Here is a 17,025-nt window from a genome sequence, read left to right on the forward strand (position 1 = left end):
GCTGCCTTCAAGAACAGCAAGTTCATTTACCGTTATTTATTAAGACTAAATGGGCAGGCAAACTCGTGAAAAAATGAAAGTAAAGAACAGTGGCGGATGCAGAACGGGACATATGGGTGGGCATGGATTAAGTCCGGGTGGGGCTGAATCTATGGGTGGCACTTTTGAATAAGAAACTAGCCTATAACAAGTCTATAAAATTTGTCAAAACTTCAGGAATCACAAGCGTATTGGTGAGAACACTAATTTAAACAGCATACACACACACCCGAACTGCACATCACATTTTTGACATTATTGATATACTTTAAATTGTAATGCAACATGACATTAATTAAGCCTTTTTTGTAAAAAAAAAAATATTGGACTGTCATAGCCTACAAAAAAAGAACCTGCACACAGTGACAAGAAATATAAATGAACAAAAAAAAAACTAATACTTTTTAAAATAGCATATTAAAACTGTTTAAATAAATTAAGCTACTAAATGCTTAAAATGGAGCTTCTAACATCATATTCTCTTCATGCAAATCACTAAAAATATATTTTCGTTCTCACATATTTAATTTAACTTACTAAATTGCTAGAATAATGTTAGACTCTGAAGTTAAACGAAATGACATATACTTTTTGATGAGCATAAGAGCAAGCGGGTAACCTACTCGTGAAGAGCGGAGCCGATGAGCGCGCATATCAGACGTGAACACGAAAGGAGTAATGGGTTGATGGGCGCGGAGGCACGGGACTCGCGTTTATGCCTTTTGATGTTTGACACATGACTGTTTAGGTTCCTCTCAAACCTACATTAAAAGTAAAAATATTATTACTGCAGTAAAAGAGTTTAAGTATAATTAATTAAGAGTTTAAGGGTAATTTTTAAGTTTTTCAAAAGACTGCAATTAGTTTCATTTGCGATATCAAATGAACGTCTTCATTTATTCATTAAGTCATACCTTTGCAATTCTTTGATCGATTGTGTTTTAGAAGTACTGTATGCTTGAACTCTAATGACAGCAATGTGATCGCCGATGCGCTGGTAGAGAGAGAGAGAGAGAGAGAGAGAGAAAGAAAAAGAGGGAGCGCGACCCTGTATAGAAGTGGATTGATATGTTATTTGAAGTTGGCTCGTAAAGGACAAAACACCTGATTAAACTATAACGTAGCTATTATACATTTTTTCAGGATGTTCTTGCGACCGGTGGCAACTTGTCCACGACCCGGTGGTTGGGGACCTCTGGGTTAGTGGACTCAGTTTGCAAAACCATTGCGAAAGCGTGTGCACTGTTTATTAATTGTTTATGAATTTGTGGATACGGATTGCAAATGAGAGCACTGATTGTTTAATTGTGCGTATGGTTTATTAATCCGCGCGCACGATTTGTAAATTGAACAGTTTAATAATCTGAGTATGGTTTATAAACTGAGGTGACGAATTAGAAAACCGTGTTCGTTTCTCGTAGGCATAAGAAGAAGGTAGATTGCCACCAATAAAATCTACAATCAACTTAGCTTTTGAGAAACGAAGCCAATAGCAGGCAGAAAGGCCCTATTTAATTTATATGGCATTTAAAACCCGTTTAGTATCCTGTCAATAACATAACCAAACAACACACTCTCTGTATGAGTGTATTACAGTTGTTTTACTAAAACTGAACATAAAAGCCAACTTTCATCACTGCTGCAGTGGATAAATCATCTTACATGTACAAAGTCTTGGCGAACACGTCCACCACCTGCTGGTCAGATCGATTAACAGCAGATGAGTTTATTCTCGATACTCTACTGCTTTTCCTGCGGTTCCCGGATGTTAAATGTGGAAATCTGTACGACTGAATTTTTGGACTTGAATTTTTGGACGCGAATTTAAATGGACTGAAAATTGCCTGCTGAATATTTTACGTTGTATTTTTAAACAGACCGAATATTTTAAAGTGAAATCTAAAAGGTGAATGTGGACTATTGAATATTTAATACAGAAAATATACACGCATGCTGAATTTCAGCGCTTAAAAATGCAAAACCTAAAAATACAATGCATTAAAATTCAAGCATGGTTAATACAATGCATTTTTTTTCAGGTAGTACAATTCAACAGGCTGTTTTAATTCAAAAACATAAAAATACAATGCATTAAAATTCAAGCATGGTTAATACAATGCATTTTTTTCAGGTAGTACAATTCAACAGGCTATTTTAATTCAAAAACTTTTGTCATTATTTTTCTTCCATAATAATTAATCTGACAGCGCATTGTCATGGACTCTCGTTTAAAGGTCAATAACAGATAATGAGATTTAAGATTAGAAGTGTTTCAGCTCGGTTATTCATCTGTTAAGTGCAACGTGCTTTTTTTTGGTTTTATTCAATGGTTTTTACAATGCAGATTATAAGAGGTCAGGTTTAAAGCGTTGCCATGGAGAGAGAAGTGAGTAATTTCACGTCTCCTCTGGTTTAGCTCACCTGCTTGCCTCCGCTCTGCTGAAGTCAAATAGATTGTGAATCACATTACCAGTGATTTAACCAGAAATGCAGAGCGGAGAGAACTCGCTCTCTGGACTCTCCATCCACTTCCAGAAAGAGAGGCGGAGACTAGGAATGCAAGGACAGCTCGAATCATCCAAGTGTCAGGGAATGATGCTTGGAGAGAATGAAAATAGAAGCATATGCTGGACAGAGTAACAATAAATATGAATTAATGGAGGATGGAAGGAGATGAGTGACTGCTGGGAGTCAGTAAAAAGACATTGTTGTTTCAGCATGAGGGACACAACCCATGAAGGGCCCATCTGCTCAATAAGAGAGAGGAAGAAAACGCTAAATGCTTTTATTTGCGGTTCATTGTGTGCCTGTGATCATTTAAAAAGCACTTTCTTCAAATATTTAGTTACACTGGCTAGGTCTTCGATTATTGATGGTTTTTGTAGCATACATGTTTTGCCCAATTCTTAATCTTAAAGGTTTTATGTATTTATATGCATGCACGTGGTCAAGACACATAGGGAAAGAGGAAGAGAGCAAGCGTAGAAATCTGTGCTTTTACATTCCAGATGTAGTAGTTCTGCTAAAAGCTAAACACTGCCACCTGTTGTTGGTATAGAGTATGACTTTTTATTCTTCACAGGCATGAGGACAAATACAGAACTGCAGAAATTTGCCGTTATCAGACCCTCCTAAAATAAATCTGATTTATATATAAATGTCATCTCTCAAATAATGCAATGCTTGATATCCCATTCCTGTACTGTACCTCAATTGGTAGAACATTGCATTGGCAAAGCAAAATTTTGTGGGTTCGATTACTAAAGACCACACAAGCTGATAAAAAAAAAATGTATTCCTTGATATATACATTGCATGTTCTGTAAGTCGCTCTGGATAAAAACATCTACCAAATGCATGAGTGTATTAAGCCAGATCTTCTGTATCTGACCTCAGATCTAAACAAGCCGCACAAAGACAGTTTCTATTTTTGCAGAGTGTCGATCTGTTGATCAATTCTCATGGGCAGATAGAAAATTCCAGCAGGAGCTCTTACCTCTCCATGGAGACAGACTCATGCTTTGGGTCAGAGAGGTGGACGGAGATGAGCTGAGTCTTATTGATGTCATGTGACTGCCATGCATGGCCAGCCCTACATTAAATCACCCAGCATGATTCCCACCTCCTCTAGTTGATGTAAAACATGGAAATGGGAGATTTGCTTTCAGAAGATGTGCTTTAGGTAATCTATATTTATGTAACACAGCTTTCAGCTATTGTTCAGCTGTGTTAGGTGAGTTACTGGGATTTTCACGCACAACCATTTCTAGGGTTTACAAAGAATGGTGTGAAAAGGTAAAAACATCCAGTATGCGGCAGTCCTGTGTGTGTAAATGCCTTGTTGATGCTAGAGGTCAGAGGAGAATGGGCCGACTGATTCAAGTTGATAGAAGAGCAATTTTGACTGAAATAACCACTCGTTACAACCGAGGTATGCAGCAAAGCATTTGTGAAGCCACAACATGCACAACGTTGAGGCGGAGGTGCTACAACTACCAAGGATACTCATCTCCACTACAAATAGGAAAAAGAGGCTACAATTTGCACAAGCTCGCCAAAATTGGACATTTGAAGACTGGAAAAATGTTGCCTGGTCTGATGAGTCTCGATTTCTGTTGAGACATTCAGATGGTAGAGTCAGAATTTGGCGTAAACAGAATGAGAACATGGATCCATCATGCTTTGTTACTACTGTGCAGGCTGCTGGTGGTGGTGTAATGGTGTTGGGGATGTTTTCTTGGCACACTTTAGGCCCCTTAGTACCAATTGGGCGTCGTTTAAATGCCACAACCTACCTGAGCATTGTTTTTGACCATGTCCATCCTTTTATGACCACCATGTACCCATCCTTTGATGGCTACTTCCAGCAGGATAATGCACCATGTCACAAAGCTCGAATCATTTCAAATTGGTTTCTTGAACATGACAATGAGTTCACTGTACTAAAATGGCCCCCAAAGTCACCAGATCTCGATGTGCGATGTGGTGGAACAGGAGCTTTGTGCCCTGGATGTGCATCCCACAAATCTCCATCAACTGCAAGATGCTATCCTATCAATATGGGCCAACATTTCTAAAGAATTCTTTTGGCACCTTGTTGAATCAATGCCACGTAGAATTAAGGCAGTTCTGAAGGCAAAAGGGGGTCCAACACCGTGTTAGTATGGTGTTCCTAATAATCCTTTATGTGAGTGTAAGTCTCAGGTGTGTCCAGAATGTGTCTGTGTAGTCACATCTGAAAATACCCCAGAGATCATTTATTATAGCATGTCCAAAATGCCCTTATTTGGGTGGCATGTATTGCTTTATTGGTTCATCAAGTGATGATAAATCTACCTAATCCTGTTATTTACTGTAGCCTCTGCTAACAGTCCACTGCGTGTGTGAGCATGTGGCCCAGCTGGACGAGAGCCAGTCTTTAAAGAGCAGGAAAGACCCAGGGAGCTACCTTAAACACAGTCTGTACATTGACCTGTGGGTTGGAGGCTATTAATTACACCTAAGTGAGGGACCCTACGTGTGCCAGTCTGAGTGTGGGCTGGTCAGGTCAGTACAAAGACACAGAACTGATTACACGCAATATGAGGTGGCAATCTGCCAGCGCAGCTATAACTATTAACATATCCTTCTGGCCACCTCTTTCTTTCTCTTTCGTTGTCTTAATCTCTTTCTCCTCTCTATTTCAATAGGCTATCTCTTTTGTCAAGACCAGGCAATCACATGTTATAATAAATAACCCATAATGCATTCTCTGTAATCAAGGATGTAAAAAAATAACATGCAGGGGGTTAACATACAGTATCCTATCACAGCTCTGCTCGTTGGTACTTTTGGAAATGTATTGTTTCCTAATCTTTGTAAGTCACTTTGGACAAAAGCATCTGCTAAATGCCTAAATGTAAATATTTAGCAAATGCTGGCAAAATTACTGACTAGAATGTCAAACATTTTTCCATGCCATCAGCAAATCTTTTTCAATCACTAATAATTGGTCATGAGCTTTTTATGTTTCACTTTCTCTCTCTTTGGTCACCATCTGCTGCATGCAGGGTACTCACCTCCTCTCCTCACTGGCACAGAGAATTGGTCCGAGCAGTCGCTATGGTAACAAAACTCCATCGTCAGCAATAAAGTTTACACAGAAAGCGCACACGTGAGTGATTGTGTCACAGCAAGTGCCTCAGCTGGATGTAATACATGGAGTGTGACTCTGGAGATTATGTTTCCACACGCTGAGAAGAAAAAGAAGAAGTGTCATTAGACAGTTACTAAAGAACAAAGAACGCCAACAGGAGAATAAAGACATCAGTTGAAAAGGGTACGAAGACATACTTTACTTTTTCTTTTCTCAGAAGTTCTCGGTTTGCTACAATCTGTTGCATGCTTCTGCAAACACCACCAGGAAATGACTCAATAGGTTTTGTGTGTGAAATGTATGCTTAAACTGAGTGTGTTATACTGAAAGGATTTTAAAAGAGACATGAGAAGAAAAAGTATAGAAATAAAAATAAATTCTGAAATCTGTCAAATGTTATACTGCAGTAATTCAATTAAACTTCCCCTTCACTTTTCAGAACATTTTCAGTTTCTCAAGGTTTGTGTTTTCATAAATGAATAGCATGTCAGATAAGACTTTGAATATGCAAATTTTTTATTTTTAAACATTTAGTTCTCATTACTAAATTGACAAGTAAATAATGTTAATAATTTTTTTTTATTATAATAAGGTTTATAATATGTGTGATCATATATAATTATGTCTCAGTCTCTTTATTAGAATATACAACCAGAAAATACAGAAAATGTTTATGTAGTATTAAAAACAGTATAAAGTATAAGCTGAAGTGTCAAGTATTTAGGGTAAACCCCCCTTCCACTTGAGCAATAGCAGGCAGCTGCAGGATCTCTTAAACCTAAATTAAATTAAATCTTTATTTCTAATTCTAACCGAATGACTTCAGGACTTCAGTCTCCTCAAAAAAGCTCAAGATGTGTTTAGTGCCAAGAGAGGTCACACTAAATACTGACTGATGCAGATTTAGTTCTGTAATTTTGTGTACATATTTCCTGTATTTTCTGTTGTATCTTAAAAAAGAGTGAAAAATAAATACGGATGGACATTAAAACTTTGCTAAAACAACAAGCAAAGCAGGTGATATGATGTGCCACAACATTTTTAAATGTTTACCCTTTTATGTATTTGTAAAATCTTACCAAAACCTTTAATATGGTGTTGATGTGATTTCTAGTTCATTTACTGTAAGATGTAAGCTCGTGTCTGGCGGTTCATGCTGAAGAAGGAAGTCGGCTGCTGTTGCAGATGCTGACAGATAAATTGGGCAGAGGTTTAAATATACTAAGGAGTTAATAAGATAACATCTCAATTAGCTATAAATGAACTACTTCTCGAGCTTTCGATTATGCTGCTGACTGCACTATACAAGTTTCACAAAACATTCATTTCAGAGTTTGATTTTTAACCTTGAACATTTGACTGGAATGCAAAAAATTATGAAAACTGGAAAAGCATTTTTATTTTAGCAAAAGTCTCTTTAAACAGTCCTTTATGGTTTGATTTGCTGTGTTGCATTCATGTTACATGTTAAAAATCTAAAAATGCATATAGTATCTACTAATTTTGTTCTTAATATAAATTGAAAGGCAAGCTAATGACACAAACCTCTATAGCAATAAATTGCAATTCTGTGACTTAATTCTTTAAACAGCAAACCCATGGGGCTAAATCATCTATTTCTATGCCGATACTAGTTTTATTAGTGAGAGTGACATGATTGTCAATTATTTATAGCCTACTTGAAATGTTACTTCTGCATTTAATCCATCCCAATGAGTAGTGAACACACCTGGAGCAATGACAGCTATCCCAGCAGCGCCCGGGGAGCAATTGGGGGAAAGGTGCCTTGCTAAAAGGCATCTAATTAGTGGCAAAACCTCAGTCTCGAGACAGACTCAAACCGCCGATTTTTGGGTTACAACAAGTGCCACTCTCTAAACATTAGGCCATGACTGCCTTAGACCCTCCCCCAAAAAAGTTTGTTAGTTCTTGTATTAGAAACACATCTGGAGCTGATAAATTTTAGGCAACATTCAAACCTACAAACTTGAGCATTCACATTATTTCCCTTGTTTCGTTATTTTCCTCTTTCCATATTACAACACACATGCATGCACGCACAGCACACACACTATAAGTACTAAGATAATAAAGCCACAGTCTAACATGTTTTGTAACAGGCAATTTCCTGCATTAAGTCTGCAATATTATTCCAACCTTGCACATTAATAATAACAACATCTACATAATTCTAGCAAGTACTGTGATAGTTACCATAAAACTTTGTTAATAAGCCAATGAAGTTTTCTTTTGATGCATTAATAATATTTAGAATTTTTATCTTTCGGACATAAAGCCAAGCCTGCATCTCAGATTCGAGCAACTGGCATTGTTTATATCCTGTACTGGGCAGTAATTATATAAAATATCAGGATACAGCAGCGGAATCCCTCAGTTCTGCAATCTGACCTGTCTAAGGTCATGTTCTGTGTTCTGTCAGCAAACAAATTCATATAATTGACAGATAAGGAAGGACATTTATAAGAAAAAGTGGGTTAGAAATTTCAGATCCGTAATGAATATAGTCAAATATTTTTTCCTTTTCTTTTTTTCTACTCTGCCTCAGTTTTTACAGTTTGTGAATAGTTTAACATACGAATAAACAGGTGTAAATTTTAGTCCTGTTGGGGCTGTTGTTTGTGGGTTTGTCTTGGCCTGATTCCTGCAGGTGGTTGAGTTTTGAGAGAGAGAGAGAGAGAGAGAGAGAGAGAGAGAGAGAGAGAGAGAGAGAGAGAGAGAGAGAGAGAGAGAGAGAGAAACCACACTTTCCAGCAAGTTCGTCTCAGCATTGTTTCCTGTCGCATGCTTTGCCACTTTAGCAGAGCTGTAAAAGTTGTGTGTTCCTTATAAGTGCAAACGTTACTCATAACTTGGCAGATACGAGCGGCTGCTGTTTTAACACTTCATCATCAAAATGACATCTATGAAATATACTGTAAGGCTAAGTCATTTTAAAAATATGTTTTGAATATATTTTCACGATACAATTTCAAAAGGATTGTTACAACTGTAGGCTAATATATTTCATTGCGTTGATTGTAAATGGGCGGAATGAAAGGTTCCGCTCGTTCACGTGAGTGGCGTCAGGACGCGAGACCGCGCGTGCAGGTAGAAGCTGTGTAGCGGATGGTTCGCAAAGCGCAATAACGGTTCTACTGCAGGAGCTCCGTATTTTGTTGGTTGCCGCACAGCTAAACAGCGGTAAAGTAATTTACATTTCTTTAAGTTTTATAGCACTACAACAGTCTGCAAGTTGCCAGTACCAGAAATAAATGTGTGATGTTGTTTGACTGTACAACAGTATAGACTACCAGCGATTGTGCGCGCGCCGTGAGAAACAGGCTACACATATGACCGGTTCAGTTCTGGACTTATTTGAGTTTATGTATAGCCTTTGTTTGGTTAATTTTTTAATATAGATGCTTATATTTAAATGTTTAAAATTAGTTTTGTACACAAAAATTTTTTTTAAGCAAATATATGTTTGGGTTAGACCCCATAAAACAGGTGATCCACCAAAATAACAAGTGTCCATTGAAAGTATGAAGCTCGTGAAGTTGAGAGGATACTCGCAGTGTGCAGAACTGTAATCTAAGTACTAAAGGAGACTTCTTGAAAAGGTTCAAATATACCTTAGTTTTTATTTATTTTATACAAGAAGCATTTGCTTTGTTAACATTTTACATTTCTGTCACTCCATAATTCCTATACTTTATTTGATGACTATTAATTTCCTAAAACACATGATAGGTGTGTCAGAACTGTTTGTTGACTGTGTATTAAAGAGTGATAGTAAGTTCGTAGCCCTTATTTTAAGAAATCTATTAATAAATGAACTTACTGTGCTGTTTTTTCTATTGAAGACTTGTACATTTGGTTTCATTTGGTTGACATTGTGCAGTGTTCAGTTACTGTTTGCTGAAGCAAAGCTTACATTAATCTATATTTTCAAGATGAAGAAACACTGGTTCTTCAAGTGCTGTAGCACACATGAACACATACTCTATTAAAGAAATGTTCATTCAAGCAACTTCCCCTTGACACAACAGCCAAGCGGGGGGTTTCTGTGGTCTATTTTAATGCTGCTGTTTAATAGCAAAAAAATTCCTTGTAATGACACATTTATTTAACAGTGTTTTTTGACGAATGATGTGCAGTTTGGAGAAGCACGATACATGTACAGTATGATAGCAAGGACAGATTCCCATTTGAAGTCTGACAGTTTGACTTCACATTTAAGCACCAACATAACATGAAGAGGGTTGTTTGTTTACCTATTTATAAAGTTTGCACTTTGAAATTACTTTAACACTTTCTGCACAAGAAGATTAAGTGTAACTTGATTTAAAAATATGAAAATATGCTTTCTTTTATCTTTATCCTTTCGTCCATCTGCATCACATCTTTTCTCCCTTTTTTATTAAGTAAATCCAAAATTCCAAATTAAGTTTTGTAATCCAAAGCTATTTTATATAACAGACAATTTCAAACTAGCACATTTGATGACTGGACCAAAGACCAAATATTCAATGAATAGGATTATATGATGAACATTTTTTTTAAAGATGATTCATGGTGATTCATTAGGTCATCAATATTGCACATTATTTTATACATCTGGCTCATCATGGCTGCTTAAAAATACTTCCAAAACTGTGAGACAAAATCACATGTGGTGACAAAGTACTTCCCTGAAACGTTTCACGAAGCAATAACGTATCTTATGTTCCCATATCTTCTATAGTCAGTAAAGCATTGTGTTAGCAGTCAAGGGCTTGATTCTCAATGAACACTGTGGGTGATAATGGTATAATTATTAAGGACATTATTAACTTGTTAATCAATAAGAACAAAGCTGGACAGAAACAATTACACCAAAAATACCATTATAAAGTGCAAACGTTACTTTTCTCGGCTGTGTGTGTAACCCCTTAAAACGACTAGGTCAACAAAGGGTCGAAAACACCGGACTGTAAATGCATTAATGTACGTGCCCTTTAGTGATCTCTGGTTTCTGAAAGTCTCTGGTCTCTTGAGTTTGATCTTACCAGTTACCAAAGTCCAGTTCAAATGGAATCAAAAATCACTTTTATGCGTTATTAAGTGTGTGATTCAGTCTGAATAAAAACATCCCCTTAAGAATAAACTCCTATGCACATATTTCAAAGGTGAAGAGGGAGTTTTGTTTACAATGTTCATTTAAAAAAAACTACATTGTCGTACATTGTACGTTGTTTAATATTTGCATATATATTCTTGCCTTGGGTAAAGCTGTGATCACAACCACACCCAATATAGCCTGTCGGTACATTTTCACTAGAACTATGTGTGTCACTTGTGCAGGAACAAAACAAAGCATGAGTGTAATGATACCAACACAATCTCACAACAGTTTATTACAAAACATCATGACTAAAGTGTTGTGCCTGTCGTGCCGTCAGCTTTCAAATTCATTGTCAAGAAATAAATTAGTTTGACATCTACTTTTGTCTCATCTTTAGGTGGAGCTGTAACCATGGCCTCTTGAAACCAGTTAAGGCGGTTTATTAATATCCTCGGGTCAAAGAGAGCCTCTTATAGTAAGACCACCAATTAATTCCTAATTATATGTCAGTGCAATATTAAGCTTGCTGTTTATGTCTTTTTCTTTTCTCCCAACCTTTAAAATGATCCGATTTTTAACATACACGAGGTCGTAGGGGAATTTTTTTGCTTTTTCTTGCTCTGTTTTACAAAGACACACATGTGCACGACATAGAAGAAAAATACGCAGCTAACCACAGCTTCATAGCTGATGTTTGCTGAGCAAAAGCTTCAGCATGTGTTTGACCTCTCTGGTCTCTCGTTGGCCTGAGGTTAACACATTTACCCTTTTTGATTCACTTTATTGCTGCTTTTAGCACCTCGGTTTCCTCAAACATTAAGCATATCTCTTTCAATTGTATCTGTTGTCTGTGTAGTAGCACGCTATTCCTCTCATCCCCTCAACCTCTCAGTATTTCATTATGGAGGCCAGGGGAAAATACGACTTTAATGGAACGGCGGAAGATGAGCTCAGCTTTCGAAAAGGAGACATTTTGAAGGTGAGTGATTGAGGACCCAAACTGGTAGCTTATACAGGTGTCTCATGTAATGTTATACCTAAATAAATGACATTTTACTAGAGTCTCATGCACCTTCGGATGAAAATGGATGTAGTGTCATAAAAGGGCTAAACAGTGAAAATGTGTTTGACCTTATGATACAGCAAAAGTATGTGATACATTACAGAAAGAGAAAGAAATGCTTGTTGGTTGACAAATAGGGCTAAAGTTGAACTGTGCTCAAAATAACAGTTTTTTATGTAAAAAAATGGAGAAATCTTAATGTGTATTTTTCATTTCTGCACAGATCCTTGGATCTCAGGATGACTGGTTTAAGGCAGAGTTGCATGGTCACGAGGGCTTCATACCTAAAAACTATGTTGACAGACAAACACCAAGGTGAAAGCATGATTGTGATGTTTTCTTGCTTTTTCCTAATAACCTGTGTGTACTTTAATAGTTTATGTAGTGGTATATTTTAAGTACATAAATAGAAAGAGTGAAAGATCTGCATAGCACGTTTTTTCTTCTTTCATTTCCTCTGCAGCTGGTTTAAAGAGAACGCCAGCCGTAGTTCGGCGGAGGACATGCTCATGCCCCAAGAGGTTGGAGCTTTTCTGATCCGCGGCAGTCAGAGTTCTCCTGGAGACTTCTCCATCTCGGTCAGGTAAAACAGCGAGACTGAAATTAAAAAGTGTTGGGACCTAAGAGAATCATCTATAAGCATATTTGTAGGAATGTGTGCATATAAGTAGTCAAGTACTTGTTCTGGATTAGTTGATTAGTTAAACACATTGAATTGATTTACTTGTGCATTTGTCTGTTGTAGTCATTAAAGGGACATGCAACTTTTTATGAAGATATGCTCATTTTCCAGCTCCACTAGAGTTAAACGTTTGATTTTTACCATTTTGGAATCCTTTCAGCTGATCTCTGGGTCTGGCTGTACCACTTTTATCATATCTTGGCATAGTCCATTGAATCTGATTAGACCATTAGCATCTTGCCTAAAAAATAACCAGAGTTTCGGACCTTACGGCAGCAAAGTCTCCATTATTACGCCAGAATGAGAGTATAGTTCGCAGCCATATCTGCCTAGAAAATTGCAACTTTTCATTTTCTGTCAGTCTTAGTACACGATGTAACTACAGAAGAGTCAAGTTTTAAATAGGAAAAATATTCGCGATGCTAATTGTCTCATCAGATATGGATTGTGCTAAGCTATGCTAAAAGTGCTAGCGCCAGTCCCGGAGATCAGCTGAATGGATTCCAAAACAGTAAAAATCTGGAAAGCTGGAAAATTAACATTCTTTTTTTTAAGTGGAGTGTCCCTTTAATAAAATGCATTCCCCAATGAAATGAAAGAAATGCATGCCTGGAACCTCATCTAAATCTTACCGTAATACTGTAAATGCATGCATTCGCACTGTGTTTGTTTACTTTATATTTTATCCCAAAAAATTCCCATAAGCCCAAGACTAAAAGATCTTCATATACCCCTGAGAGCTTTGTACCTGAGCCATTTCTGCCCACATACTGAGCTTATGGAAACACTCCATCAATAATGCATCAATAACATCCATCTTATTACAGCAGTCAGACAGTCCATTTGTTTCACCCAAACTCATAAATCACCTATGGCTTCACACTGACTGCATTGTGTAAGATGGGGGGAGAGGGAGGGAGAATAAACAACAGCTCCCTCCAGCGCATAAATAGGGGTTTGCTTCTCTTTGATGCTGTAAATACTTGCCCATTCAGTTTTTGGATTTGTAATGCTGGCTACGCACAATTTTTTTTTTTACATTTTATAAGATTTTCACAATGTGATAGACCACAAACATGAGGATAAATAATCCTAAATTTAACCGTTTTGCTCCTATAGTGTGTGGTGTGCCATGATGTGTCAAAGACAGCACACCACACACAAACAGATTTTCAACCAGAGTCTCTGAACACAGGAAATCTCGTGAGACTTCAGAATAAGCATGCATGGCAGACGATATGCAGGAAGAAATTTCAATGTTTGGAATGATTTTCACAAAAAAAAAACTCAAGGAAAAAAGAAAAGGGTTTGGGTGAAGTCGTGGAGTCGTGGAGTCAGCGGGAACATGGTCCATCTCTGCTGTCCACATCAACTTCTCTTTGTGCTGCGCCATCACTGCTTCCATTTTCCATTATCTCGTTTTCTGATTGGATATTGTTTTGTTTCACGTGATAATCTTAAGAGCATGCACGCGTTTGTCCTTGGGGTTCCCCCAAGGATTTCTGATCGTAAATTATTTAACTTGTTTAATATTTACGATTCGCGATCGGGGCGGCTCCAATGTTCTTCCGATCAGGTTCGGACACTCTTAACACACCTCACACCACTGAAAAATCTGATAAAATAATCTGTAGAACCATCAAGAAAATTGGGACATAGCTAGGATTGCCGGAAGGGTGGAAATCGAGCCAAAATCAGCCCGATTATCTTTTGGTGTGTACCCAGCATAAGAATCTAACGCTTAAACACTTTCAAACCAAAGTAGTTAACCTTGCTTACTAGAGTTTAGTTCACGTCCACTCCAACACGCCTTCTTGTAATTATAATGTAACCTTGAATAGCCTGATTAGCTGGATTAGCTGCTTTAAAACATATAGCTACTATGTATTTGTTAGAAGACAGAATGACATTTATTAACCACATTTATTATTCTGATTTGAAAAAGCAACTTCTTTCACTTTCATTAAGGCTTGTGCCTGAAAAACATTTTTGTTGCTGGTTCAAGCCAGGTTGCTGCAGGGGGACTGTTTTTAACACTTTAACTCAATTGTATTTATCTGTTACTTTTCCCAATGCACCCTTTTTCAAAGCAGCATTGAAAAGCAGACCTTAGTTCAATATCTTAAATTCCACTGGAGCATTTCTATTTATAGCTTGAGGAAAGTTGATATATTTGTCTGTAAAACAAGCTAAAGGCGACTATGATACACTCTAAAACAATGCTGGGTTATTTTCAAACCAGCGTTAAGTCAAAAAGGGACGAACGCATGCCCTTGGGTTGTAATTTAACCTGTGCTGGTTTGTTTTAACCCTTGTTGGGACACATATAACATTTTCTGGGTTAATCTAAACCCAATGGCTGGGCTCGTCCCTTTTTGACCCAATGCTTGGTTAATAATAACCCAGCATTTTTTAAAAAGGGGACATATCATAAAAATCTGACTTTTTCCATGTTTAAGTGCTATAATTGGGTTCCCAGTGCTTGTGCTTCTATCAACATAGAATAGTGAAAACGACCCAGTAACTTTGATTTGTCTCTCCTTGTGATGTCAGAAGGGGATAATACTGCCCTTTAATCTGCACTATGCAACTCATTGAACTCACTCAGCTCATTTGCATTTTAAAGGACACGCCCAAAATGGCACATTTTTGCTCCCACCTACGAAGTTGCAATTTTAACATGCTATAAGATTTATTTGGCCTCTTTTAAAAAAGTCCTGTGAAATTTCCCCTTTAAATGTAAAAAATGTGTAAAAAATGTAGTATGTTTTATACAGTGTATTGTACAATTATGTCTTATTTCTTAATCCCAACACAGACACGAGCATGACGTACAACATTTTAAAGTTATGAAGGATAATAAGGGCCACTATTACCTATGGACAGAGAGATTTACCTCCCTAAACAAGCTGGTGGATTTCTACAAGACCACCTCGATATCCAAGCAGAAAGAGATCTTCCTCAGGGACGGGAGTGGAGAGGAACCAAGAGCACCTCCCCCTGTAAATATGCTATGGATTTAAATCAATGAATACAACTTGGTTTACTATTGATATTCCATAGTGTTACTGTTAGCAGAGCTAAAGTCTTTATTATTCAAGAGAACGATGATGCAAGAGTAAATTTTAATTTAGATTTTATTGAATTTCCGTGTGCAGATTCTGTAAAATATGCTTTAGAAATAACTCTGAGAGTCTGTGTAGAGCAGATTAATCATGATGTGGACCTGAATTCTTATTTTTAGTTGAGGAGTCTGCCAGAAGCTCGACCTCCCCCAGGTGGTGGTTACGGTGGTCCACAATCTTCATCACAATATCGCAACACAGCAGATCAGAGTTACAACCAAAAGGTATCTGTTTCCACACGGCAATAAACAAACTTTACCTCAGTGCATATTATTTACTATTAAAAATCCTTTCAGTTTAAGTAGCCTACACTCATCTTTACAGTTGTTCCCATATTCTTGGGATAATTTAAAGTTAATCTATACATAATTTTAAGCCAACATGCATCTTTTTCAGGGTAAGAAGGGAAGTGTTGAGGAGAGATCTAACACTGTGCCTCACACAGGGAGGAGCAGTCCAGCTCCTCGACGAAGCTCTGATAGCTTGCCTGTTCCGGTACAACACTCAAACTTCTCACAAACACGCATACAGTGCTCTCATTATAATATGTGACAGTTTTTCGTGTAAATTGATACCTCTCACACTACTCTATGATGCCTGTTTTTGTGTCTCAGAGGTCAGCCATGCAAGTCAAAGCTGTGTATGACTTCGCAGCAGAGGAAGATGACGAATTAGGCTTCAGTGCTGGTGAGATCATTGAAGTTCTGGACCGTTCCGATGCATCGTGGTGGAAAGGACGCCTGCGGGGCAGAATCGGACTGTTCCCTGCCAATTACATCGAGCAGATCTGATACATTCCCATTTCTCAGAGGTGTGGAAGCACCATACCAATAGATAAAACATCAGTCACATCATTCTGTCTCTAAATGCCTGTCTATGAACATATGGACTAACGTATGGACTGGTTGATATTTTCAAGAATGCAGTTGGTTGGCTGTAGCACTGTTTAAGTGAACTGAGAAAAAGACATTCATCAAGCTCTTTGTTAATATGAACAGTGCACAACCATGTTTAAATTTTACAAACAAGGTACGAAGAAATGACTATTACCCTTTAATGTCAAATTTTCCAAAAGACCATTGCCTTTATATGATTTATACATTTTCCTGATACAGTAACCTCTTTATCTCCTTTACCATCCCAAGAAGTTCATTTTCCTCTTCGGTAGGACACTAACAATAAAAACCTTAATAATGTTCTATGCTAAGTAAGATTTTTTTTAGTTCAACTAAAAATCTGAAATTTGTTAAAATAAGACAGCAGGCAGAAAAGGCTTTGTATGATAATTGTTTTGTTATACAGGACAGATATGACTTGAATAAACATTCCCTTATTGTTTTTAAACATCGGTATTCTTAAACATTTTTTGGGGGGTGC

At 37.4% G+C, this 17,025-nt stretch overlaps 1 protein-coding gene across 3 annotated transcripts; it reads left to right on the plus strand.

The window, feature by feature from the left end:
- Nucleotides 1–5,585: 5,585 nt before the first annotated feature.
- Nucleotides 5,586–16,992, plus strand: grap2a (GRB2 related adaptor protein 2a). 3 transcript variants are annotated; one of them, XM_065278654.2, is made up of 9 exons: nucleotides 5,586–5,857; nucleotides 11,176–11,253; nucleotides 11,635–11,757; nucleotides 12,065–12,156; nucleotides 12,305–12,424; nucleotides 15,342–15,525; nucleotides 15,768–15,872; nucleotides 16,045–16,143; nucleotides 16,263–16,992. In XM_065278654.2, the coding sequence occupies exons 3-9, from the start codon at nucleotides 11,680–11,682 to the stop codon at nucleotides 16,437–16,439; spliced, it is 855 nt and encodes a 284-aa protein (XP_065134726.1). In that variant the 5' UTR covers nucleotides 5,586–5,857; nucleotides 11,176–11,253; nucleotides 11,635–11,679; the 3' UTR covers nucleotides 16,440–16,992. The 3 variants fall into 3 exon arrangements, with proteins under 3 accessions (XP_065134726.1, XP_065134730.1, XP_065134722.1); XM_065278658.1 differs by lacking the exon at nucleotides 5,586–5,857 and adding an exon at nucleotides 8,478–8,609; XM_065278650.2 differs by lacking the exon at nucleotides 5,586–5,857 and adding an exon at nucleotides 8,692–8,875.
- Nucleotides 16,993–17,025: the final 33 nt, after the last annotated feature.

The sequence above is a fragment of the Paramisgurnus dabryanus genome, chromosome 3 (assembly GCF_030506205.2).
Source record: "Paramisgurnus dabryanus chromosome 3, PD_genome_1.1, whole genome shotgun sequence".
Classification (NCBI taxonomy): Eukaryota; Metazoa; Chordata; class Actinopteri; order Cypriniformes; family Cobitidae; genus Paramisgurnus; species Paramisgurnus dabryanus.

Coding starts and splice junctions, on each gene's coding strand:
- grap2a (XM_065278654.2), top strand. CDS start 11,680: ATGGAGGCCAGGGGAAAATACGACTTTAATGGAACGGCGGAAGATGAG. Junction 11,758..12,064: donor GAAAAGGAGACATTTTGAAG/GTGAGTGATTGA, acceptor ATTTCTGCACAG/ATCCTTGGATCTCAGGATGA. Junction 12,425..15,341: donor GACTTCTCCATCTCGGTCAG/GTAAAACAGCGA, acceptor ATCCCAACACAG/ACACGAGCATGACGTACAAC.